An 11,164-nucleotide genomic window follows, 5' to 3' on the forward strand; every position below is an offset into this window, starting at 1 on the left:
AAGTAGCTTCACTGACTTAAAATCGGCAAAACGAACCTAACTCACGCTCATTGAACAATTCATTTTTCTGCTTCTTCTTCTGATTCTTTCTTCCGCTTAAGACACACTAGGACTCATCACCAATGATCTCCTCAGCGTAAGTGAATTGTCTCATACGCACAAGACCACTACTCAAATGGTTTCGCTGAAGATCATGCTCAACAAATTTATACTCAACTGCGAACTTCGTACTCAAACTCACGAAACCTTTACTTAAACGGGCTCAGTCAGTCTCATGCGAACCGAGGGTCAACGCCGTCAAGCTGACTCGTACTCATACTCACCAAGTTTCTGCTTCTACGGGCTTACTCAAACTCATTCTCACCATGGCCCTACTCATTCAAGGTCATTCCAGTTCAAATTCACCAAAGTTCTACCCAAGCGCCTCGTTCGGATACACTCCCCAGGATCAAACTCTAGCGTGTGCTCCTGTCCAGGAGGTGATTTGTTGCCAGTCTTTCCTCGAAAATCATAAATGTGAACATGTAAACACAGTGACAGGAAGCTAGCCTATAACACATGCAAAGTGATTCCAGATAGTTACTGTAAAACGCTTGAAAGGACGATGACAACAGGAAGGACACAACAAGTGTTGAAAGTTAGCGCTCGTGTTGTGTTCTTGCTGCTGTCCCTGTCCTCTCAAGCGCTTCGCAGTAATTATGTCACATAAACAAGTTTGAACATAAGCACTTGGTTCAGGTCTTAACTTTCTCAAAAGTATACAAGCAGAAATCTTTTAATATAATTTCACATACAACTAAGCTTCGTATTTCCTGTGCATTATTTAATTTGAGGAGATAAATATCACAACTCCATTTTGGTGCTCCTAGAAGCTTTCGGCTTTTAGAATATATTTTATCAATGAATACAGATACTTAATTGTTTTTTGTGTGCAAGCAATTGAGTGTGTGCGTATCGCACTCTCATGCTGTTTCAGCAGGGCAAAATAAAACTCATTCGTTCCTGGATACGAAAGTCGGCCTGGGAGAGAAAGGTGGACGTTGCCAAATTGTGCACAAATAAAACGTCAGTTTACGTGTTGCGACATTCTAAACTAGATTAACGGTGGCGCCGAGGAAACTATGGGTCACTGTAGGGGTTTTTCAGTTGACAAAAAAATCATAATAGTATTAGTACTTGTTGGACAGCCCAGAGCAACACACAGATATTCTTATCTGCCACACTACATTACGTTTAGATGCGCACTTGCAGCACTGTTTCATCCACATTGTTGTCATTGGCGCTGCATGCGAGCGCCTGAAACAAAAAAGAAGGTAAAGAACCAGAAACGAGCGTCATATTACGACATTAAGGCACACTCACAAAAATATTAACAATATTCGCAGACGCCAACTCTGTTTTCGTTCTTTTCGCCTTGATTTCGTATGTCGTAATACAAAACCGGCTGAATTTGGCAGCCCTCAACAAGCATTGACATGAACTAAACAAGCGGAAGCGGAGTACAGTGAAACTGGAAGCGTTTACTACAGTTAGCCTAATTTACGCCATTTATTCCCTCACATGTCTCATGCAGAAGTGTCCTTGAAAAAGTTCGCAACGACCTTCGCGAAAAAAAACCCCGGCGCGAACACAAATGAAGCGAAAATCATCACTGGTCGTTGGCAACTCGTATGTACACCTAAGCGTGTATGAAAGTATAATGCACGTAATTAACGATGTCAAAAGCAATTAGTAGTTATACTTGATCTATATTATTGTTAGTTATACTTGATCTATATTAGATAAATAAATATGTATTGAAAAAGTGGTACGATCCCCGAGGTCGTTCTACACCAGGTGATCGAGGTGAAGTAAACAGCAGGGGGGGGGGTTGTACAATACAATGGACTGCGCACGTTGATTGAATGCGTGCCTATAAACACTGGTGCTCATTATGATTTGAAGAAAGTTATATTCCCCACTGTATAACTCCGTGCTTGACAAAGTGTACACCAGGCATCGCGTTCTAGTATTTGAGATAGTGGAACATGCTGCCAGTACCTTTATGCCGCCCTATGCTTGGCCATTCGTTACTTCGTGATGAACTCCAATCAGTCATTTCGTGGTGTGTCGATAGAAACGAGCCTGGCGGTATCCAGCACGTAGAAGTTTATGCACAAGTAGAGTTCAGCAAAAGAAATTTGTTCAAGCACATTTCTAGTACAAGGGGCCCCTTTCATAAATAATCTGCTATTTAGCACATCAGCCATTTTTCTCGCGTTCTGAAATATGTGCGTCGTTCGGTGCTCCCTCTTTCGGTTTTATTCCTTTCTTACTTCTTCAAAATGTACTTTTCTTAGTGCCACCAATATTAAATTCCATGTACCCAACCAGCTTGCCCAACACAAAATCTGAAGGGACTGATTTGTGAAGTTTCACAGACTAAATAAAAGCAAGTGCAGCTGGCACATAATAAAAAGCAGTACAGCCGTTTCATCAAAAAGGAAACACGGTTCTTTAATGTAGCGTTTTCATTAACATCAAGGAACACAATCAATCTCGATTGTAGCAGCTGCAGAAGTGAATCAGGAGTCAGTATGTGTGGTGCTGCTACTGTGAACACTTCAGCCAGCTAGAAGCGTTTGCTCGAAAATTGCCTTAACGCAATAAAAGTGCTAAAACCTGCCGCACGCCTTGCCGGATGCAGTTTCATTATCTTCAATTTGTTTATATCAAATAATTTGCCTACCAGGCAGTCGGTATAACATCCATTACAGAAACTGTCTGCATAGACAAAGCTATAACATCGTTACGAGCATGTGTATGTGACTTTCAGTGCCACATAATGCTTAAGGTGTTAAAAACACCTGAATTCATATATTCTTAGACGTCGCGAGGACTTTGCGATTTCCGCATTTTAAGAGCAGAGATGTTTAATTTCGCTAAAGGCCTGTGTGGCGTTAACAGAAAACAATCGGCATCTTGAACGGCCTCTACCTTATATGGCATCTCGTACTGCCCAGCAGCACATTGTAGAAAGGGGAGTGAGAAGGGAGGAGAAGACAAGTGGAGAGGAAGTGGAGCAGAAATAAACAAGACAAAATAAAATTTTTGGCGAGGTGGCATTCGAACCCGCGTACCTACAGTCCGAAGGCGAGCGTCGTAACCACTCGGCTGTCCAGGCTCTTTGTAGTTATTACCGGATCGTGGTATATACGTCAACAATAATAATATACAACTGTACAAACATGTCGATATCTAAATAAAAAAGGTAAAAGAAAAAAAGGAAGGAAAAAACTGAACTGGCTTTCCTTAAGATTCCTTTAGGAATGGCAGAAGTTCAACCCTAGACAGCCAGTCAGGTACGAAGTCTTGCTGTTTGAGTACATCTGTTTGCTGAACAATGCTCTCGCGAAAAAGCACACGTGCAGGTCACCTGTCAGGGTCGCAGATGAATCCGGTCATTCTTGCCCGCCAAAAACAGTGGAGGCCGAAAAGCATAATGTGGTCAAAAGGCATCCCATCCTCGTTTCCTATCGGTAAAATCATGATTCTTGTTGAATGCAGATAAAGTTCTTTAGCGTTCTCTGTAAAGCGTCCCAGAAGCTGACCCCTTCCCAACAGCGCAAAAATACATGATTTATTGTCTCAGCTTTTCGACAGATAAAACAATAAGAACCCCACGACGTATAAAAACCCCGTTCTCCCAAGTATGTCGGTGCTGCTCAAGTACCCGGTTGTAAATTAATAAAGATAGTTCTTGCAAATGGCTGAATTTTCATTTCTTGAACCCGTTTGAGTGCACCTTTTCCATCGCCTGAACTGTTTATTGACCTATACTTAGGTACTGGAAATTCATATCACATGCCTTTATATAAATAATTTCGATTTACTGAAGATATATAAATTTCAAAACCTCACGGACACGAAATGGACGCTGTCCACAACTTCTTAAAAAAACCTCGCGCAGCCCCAGGCATGCTTGCCGTGCTAACAACAAAGTTAGGAAACACGCGACAAAAGCGCAGCCAGCACACTGTTCGCTGAAAGGGATCTCGCTTGTCCCTGGAGGAAAAAAAGCGATTAATTATTTGTTGCACAAATAGATGCGACGGGTACCAACGCTAGCGCGACAAGCATTTGTGGGAACCATATGATAGCGTTGACACGGGCGAGAGAACGAGAAAAAGAGAGAGAGAAAGAGAAAGAAAGAAAATAACGACAACAGAAAACAAACACACGCACAGAGAGCGAAGGAGAATGAAAGAAAGGGAAACAAATAGAGAGATAGACAGAGACAGAACGAAGCAGAAAGAGAGGGAGAGAAAAGAAAAGCATAGCGTAGCCTTGTATATTATCATATAGCATTGGGTGGGAAAGGGATGTGAGGGTGAGGAGGAGGGAAAAGAGGAAGGGAACGCCACCACCTCTGCTGTTTCCCTAGTCTCAACACCACTAGTGCATAGGGGCCCCAATTTTAACTGCACTTGGCCATCCCTGCCTTTTAAGCTACACATGACCGCATATGTGTGGTTTTTACACCACACATACACACTAGTCAATAGCACGCTATTTCGTGAATTATCATACAAAGATAGGTAACGAGGCTTACAGTCCGGAAGGAGTCGAGACAAAGTCGAGTCTTACGAGATCTGCAGTTGGGCTTCACACGAGCTACTCGCCATGACTGCGGAATCGACTCCTTAATCGATGGATCATTAGGTACTTTAAGTATGGCTATTCTACCTAGCGATACGAGCTATTTCAATAAAATGTACGTAAGGACACGTGGGCAGGTGCCTAAGGACGGCGTAACACGGTTGCGCATACCAACACCCAAGTATAAATCAAGAGTAGCACTTACAAAACCCATACTCGTAAGTACATCGACTGTTTTAACAAATGCTTTTCTAATGTTTATTTTTTCTCTTGCAGAAAGACCTCGAGCTGGACACGTACTCTTACTTGGCCGTGCCAAAGGAAGCTGTTAGAATTCGACTACACAGGCTCAGCCGCGAGAAATGAGTCGTCCTTTACTATTTTCTGCCGACAGGTGCATACGAGCAACATATGGAGAATAACTCCTCATTTAGAGCATAAATCAATATATGTATACAAACATGATTATTTCTTCTTGACATGCGTTGCCTTTTAGAACAAGCAACCTGCCTGTTTTGTCGGTTGCTCTTTATTCTTATATTTCACAGTTTATACCTCATTCTTATAATACTGCAGCTTAAACACACGAAATATAAAATAAGTATTTGTACATCCGTTCGGCGATGTGTGCACTTGACTGTAGCTATTTCACCACAAAACGATCAAGTAGTGTAATTTAAAGCAAATATTTCAGCCACTGTTACGATACTCCCGAATCCAAACTAAAGCGCAGTAGTATTCGGGTATTTGTGGAGCTCAGCCTCCGCTCGCGTTGTTCGTTTAACAGCAACGCCAGACGATGCACATCTATTGATTGCGGTCAAACGGTGCCACTCTGTAAGTCCCGCTAATTGCACCTTGGAAGCATTGAACGAGCGAACGTGGAAGGAGGCTGCACTTGCTGCAGTGGAAAGTGTTGAATACAAGTCGCCCTATCCGAAGACATAGCGGCGTGAGCGGCCGCACTAGGGTCTACTATAAGCGATTAAAACATAAAAAAATACAACCTCGGCTATAGCCATCGCTACGAAAGAGAACTTCCATAGAAAATAAACTCAAACAAGTTCCTTGATTTTTCTGGCATCATGCACTTTATCCGGACATCATAATCTGGGCGGGTGGCGAATTGTACGAGGTCGGGATATAGTGCTGTAGTATTGCGAGGTCAGGTAGAAGTAGTTGGCGGTGCCATCGGGGCTGAAGCTCCTGCTGCCAAGATGGCATAAACAACCATGTGCGCAGCCATCTTCACGGCAACCGTACCTGAATGGGCCATTGGCGAAGCGTCGACGGAGCATCTTTATTTAGGCAGACATGTGCTGATTCAACGTAGCTGCATCACAACATGTACTGCCCTGAGACTACAAAAATACTTTCGTATGATAAGAATGCGTCGTTTATATTGTTGGGACTTATCAGTGAAACTTTGTTCAAGATGGAAGCTTTTTCGAAGTATTCGAGATGGTCAGAACTGACATTGTTTGCGCAGATAAAGGATAACAAGAATAGAGTCTGCAGTGTTTGCCAATCTCAATGCGCAACTTCAACAATCCGACCCAGGTTTCTCATGTACCTAAAACGCGTTCTTTAGCTAGTTGGTGCGTGGTCTGACAAAATATTTCGAGGCACAAAGGAGCGAGGGCAGTTCTCATGCACCCTCAGTGCATTTCGTGACTCAACATTCTTTGTACTTACAGATCAAAACTTACTATTCGTGCTTTTGCATTATCTCAAATCAATTTCAATGTGATGCTTTCACTGAATAATGAAAGAAAAGTGCCTTCACAAAACGCTACTGCAGTGAATGGCTTGCCTAGGTGACTGTACCCTTATAATGACAGCAACGGACGGTGCGTAGGACGTACAGTGGGTTGGAATGAAACGCGAACATGCCGCACCAACATTTTGGGCTGTTTCGCGTTTATTTTCATGCGGCTGTAGCCTCGATTCTGATGAAAAGATACTAGAGCCATCCATGATACAATCAAACACCATCTAGCATCTTTTTACTGCCACCAAGGTCCGAGAGTGATGAAAACAGCGCGCCGCATTCTTCGCGTTTCTTTCCATCCTAACTGTACATCACTAAAGAACAGAAAAACGAGGTACAGAAAATAAAAAACGGTACAGGCTGGTGGAAGAATACTGATTGCATGTGTAAAACCGCACAAAGAGCACTCGTTGGTAGGAACGAGAAACGTTTTTCTGGAAAGCTTGAGAATTTCAGGTATCCTATATACTGCAGTTAGTGTGTATTACACAAATCAGTCCCAAGGCTAAAAGTTACGAAGTTGTGCGTTCAGGGAGAAAATTTTAAATCGAAACATTGCATTCGCAGTCAAAGAAAAGATGTGGTGTTGGTATCCTTCACCTGGTGTTTGAGGAATACGCTTTTTCTGCCGGCCCGCGCCCGCAAGGGCCGTAACTGAAGCGATCTTGACACCATCGTCGACGTATCGTCTGCGTTGTGTTCAAAAAAAAGGTAAACGATATACATTACCAGGTACTCTATTTTGGCAGCGCAGTAAGTTGTTTTTTTTTTAATTGCAAATAAGCAATATGATACAATAGCAGACCAAAAGGGGAAGTTTCATTCGTAACACGTGCATAAACGGACAAACGAACAGAAGGAACAAGTGGAAAGACGTCATTCGTTTCGAAGATGACCACTAACACTAAAGAAACAATCAAGAGGAACATATTGTCATGTATTCATATACACAGAAAAGCTGGAAGTCAATTAGTACCTAACCACTGGAAACTCTGGCTGTCCGTTCCTTAATTTAAAGAAACACGTGTGCCATCGTCGAACAAAGGCTCTTTCCCCGTGTTTTTTCAGCTGCTTTAGGATTTAATCCCATAAAATAAGACCGAACCTTTTCGTGTGCGTAGTAGGCGGCTCGCTGTGGCCAGTGGCACGTAGCCAAGAACTTCGCTAACCTTCACGCTTCTGCAACGTCAGAGTATTATGAATGACTTAACTTTACTAGGCGTAATTTCGAACAATAGCAGGCTGAACATTATAGTCGCTGCAAACAATTCTGCAACAGATAAATTTTCGCTTTTGGTGTGTGGTGTATATTTCGGTTCCGTCATATATGTGCTGTATGAGTTTTCATGTAACACTTGTTAGGCGAAATGGGTCGATAACAAAGTGGAGAATGTCTGTTACCTGTTTTATTAACAGGAACCACGTTCCCAGACTAGGGGAAGGATGCTTCATCGATCGACTGCTGGAAAAATATAGTTAAAACAACGATCACTGCTCTTTGGTGTGTTCTAAAAATTTAGTGTTGATTTTGTGAGTTCCTGATGAGGAAAAAGCCTTTAGTGAGTCGATTAAGTGTACTATTCCAGAGTATGACACGCCGCCATAATATGACACGCTGTAGCCCAGTCAAGACGACATGAAGAAAAATTGTCTGAAGAAACACTGTTACACACTGAGGTGAATACTGCATGTGATATAGGTTCATTTGTAAGGTTGTTAAGAGAAAAATTCGGCAGATCCCACGTATCATGGGAGTCGATGTTATGCGAAGCATGCAGCGGGAAGGTGACTGTGGCTTAATTTTTTACTGAGCGAAACGTTACAAAATGACGCTAAAGAGCTGTATAAATTTTTTACGCACACATATATGTTGAAGAGCCGCATATGTGTTATATAACCAGTTGTTTACAGTTGGGTAATGCTGCCAACGGCAACGTGGGTATTATACCAACACCAGAAGCGGTAAGCCAATATGTAGTGCTTATACTTGTCTCTTATGATGGAGAACGCACGCACGTTTCACGAACTCGTGTGCATGTGTGGAAGAAGTTCTTGACAGTTCTTGAACAAAGTCATCATCCCCGTGATCAGTGAGCACCAGCAGCTGGTGATGACTGGTTATCGGATCAGGTCGTGATCGCGGTGACGAAGGGTACATGTGGACTGAAGTATGAGGTATAGTACAGCTGTTGTAAATCGTGGATGCCGCGGTCATATCGTCTATAAATTGTCTGTCGATAGAGCAGGCGACATGTCGAAATCAGAAGTCACCCTTCGCGTTGGTGAGGTATAGCTAGGCCGTTGAGGCTGGTAGGCCTGGATAGTGCTACGTAGGCCAACATCAGTGGATGGCGCTTATCGTATTCGTGCACTACATGGGCGTATGTAGCCTACGTAGCCTAGTCTACAAAGCGGCTGTGAATCAATCTGGCATCATCCTCAGTCAGAATGAGGCCATCGCCCAGCCTCGTTAGAAATGAAGAGGACACTGCGTCGTTCTTGTGGACTAAGTGCACTTTACGGTGCGATGATGTGAATATCATACGTAAATTTCGTTAATGTATTCTTCCGGGGTCGCGCAATGCTTCAAAATATCTTGCTGAATTATAGGAATACAAATGTGTTGTTTATTAGACTGCTATAAACGAGGAGCCAACACTGGAACAACAGACAATTATCTGATATGACGCCTGTATCGTAGGAGTACTATATAGTGTTTATTGCTTTCTTGTAAAATTAGAAGCAAGCAACACGCCACAATTGATTGTGCACTGCCATTACGCCTGCATAGGCCGTTTTTCTAAACCAGTTTACAGACCTGGCGTGGCTTTGTGGTAGAATACCTGATTGCCACGCAGAATGCTCGGATTCGATTCCTGCTGGGATCCTAATTTTCATTCTTTCCATTCGTCGGGTCAACGCTGCCGATGCCGGTTTTTCTTAACGCTCTCGCATTTAATGTCTGTTCTTGCCGTTCCTGGGTAGACATACACTGTCAATCACCTGTGGCGCATAACTGTGCACCGCGGCCCGTGGTAAACAGGTATGTTCCACACGTGTCTGGCGCAAAGAGTTTGACGACGTACACTACAGGATTTTCACGTTATTCATGTCATGACCCGACAGTCACATTCGTCAAGTCCTCTTACCCTCCCCTGCCAATTTTGGTCTACACCAAGTTAAGGAGGTGGTCATAAGAGCCCCCAGACGTAGGCGGCTAGATAGATAGATAGATACGTAGATAGAAACGCTCAAAATGCCAAAGGTTCGCTAAGAAATGCTTCGCATTTAATAATGCTGTTTTCCGACATATTCACAGGTCTTCAATACGACTGATTACTTATGAAAAGGCACTGAAGGAATGTTCGTCAGGTAATCATTTCTGGCGTGATCAAGTGCCGTGCGCTAGCCGGCTTTAACGGTGGGATATGCTCCCAAGTGACTTCCTGTTATTCGTGTCTTTGTTGAACCGAGCAAACGCTTTCAGTATTGGAGATGCGCTTCAGCTCTTTATTAAACGAAGGTCAAGTGTTGTCGCACTGAACGCTTCGCAGTGAAATGCATGGGTCGATAAGCCCCGCGACTTTATTTCGAAGTAGAACCCAGTTTTCTTCAACGTTTCTCTTGTCTAACTGAATGCCGTATACGTCAAAATATGTACATAGTTCCTGATTAAAACTCACCGAGTCCCTTATGCATTCGTGTAAGAAGACTAGGAAGCCAAAGCCGTCTTCTTCATCACAGACGATTAATTGATCCTCCTCCTCCGCTTCCTAAAACTTTCTGCACTTAACGTGGCTTTGCACTGCTTCTATGACCGGAGGCATTGCAAGGCTTCTGCAGCTCACCTGGTTTTGCACTGCGTCCGTGATTGGCCCACCTTCGACCAAGCGACGATGTCATGTGATGGTGTCATCACGTGACGTCACGTTATGTGATGTCGCAGCTGACGTCATGATGACGTCAAATATTTTGTCGATCTGTGACATCATTATGAAATCCTATTGCCACACCTGTCTACTACTTTATCTTGATGTTTTGGGGTATAACCTACAAAGACTTTGCGACACTCGGCGTAGACCGCGCCGCAATATTTGAGAAGCCTCGCGATTGTTTGAGATCATTCTGTTCAGATTACGCGCAGGAAGCCTACAGTAGAGTTTATTCTGGAACTAAAGCGGTCACCAACGATACGCCTGGGATCTTCGATGACGCGTGCACAAATGCCGGTGCGTCTTACCGCTGATCAGATTGCCGACGGCCGATGCTCTCTTCGCAGCTATCAGTGCACAGCGTATATTGCTTGCCCTTTGCATTTCTTGAGCACGAGTTCACCCGAATAAAGAGTTTCCACTTGAACACGCCAACTGATGCGTTTTTCAAAGTCGCGACTACTTGACAATACGGTGCCGTCGTCACAGTGGTGATTATTTCTCTCATGACTCGGGTTGACGCCGACAATCAATTTGTCGCGTTTGATGAGGCCTTTCAGGGTTTCGCATTTAGAATGTAAAAAAATATTGCTTTACTCTAGTCGAGGATAAACTTATTTCCCCGCGGGCGTCTCGAAAATGTTCTATTAAGGTTGAATTGAAGTAGAGAATTGTAGCTAAAACCTGGTTGTAATGAGAAGTGGGTACGCAGACAAAATAAGGACTAATGGTTCACATGATCCCGATGCAGTTCTGGCATGCTTAGTTCCATCTGCGTAAAATTAAAAGGTGCGCACAAATCTTAGAATTCTGACATGAGAAT

General features: G+C 43.3%; 1 protein-coding gene across 2 annotated transcripts in view; it reads left to right on the top strand.

Annotated features, from left to right (window-relative positions):
- Positions 1-5,548, top strand: part of LOC119399421 (cytochrome P450 3A6) — a 48,815-nt gene extending 43,267 nt beyond the window's left edge. Inside the window, exon 13 of one of the 2 annotated variants that reach the window (XM_037666227.2) lies at positions 4,915-5,548. In XM_037666227.2, coding sequence (XP_037522155.1) covers positions 4,915-5,004 — 90 coding nt within the window. In that variant the 3' untranslated portion in view covers positions 5,005-5,548. The remainder of the gene's footprint in view (positions 1-4,914) is intronic. The other variant, XM_037666226.2, reaches the window with a different exon arrangement.
- The last annotated feature ends 5,616 nt before the right edge of the window (positions 5,549-11,164 follow it).

This window comes from Rhipicephalus sanguineus, chromosome 7 (assembly GCF_013339695.2).
Source record: "Rhipicephalus sanguineus isolate Rsan-2018 chromosome 7, BIME_Rsan_1.4, whole genome shotgun sequence".
Classification (NCBI taxonomy): Eukaryota; Metazoa; Arthropoda; class Arachnida; order Ixodida; family Ixodidae; genus Rhipicephalus; species Rhipicephalus sanguineus.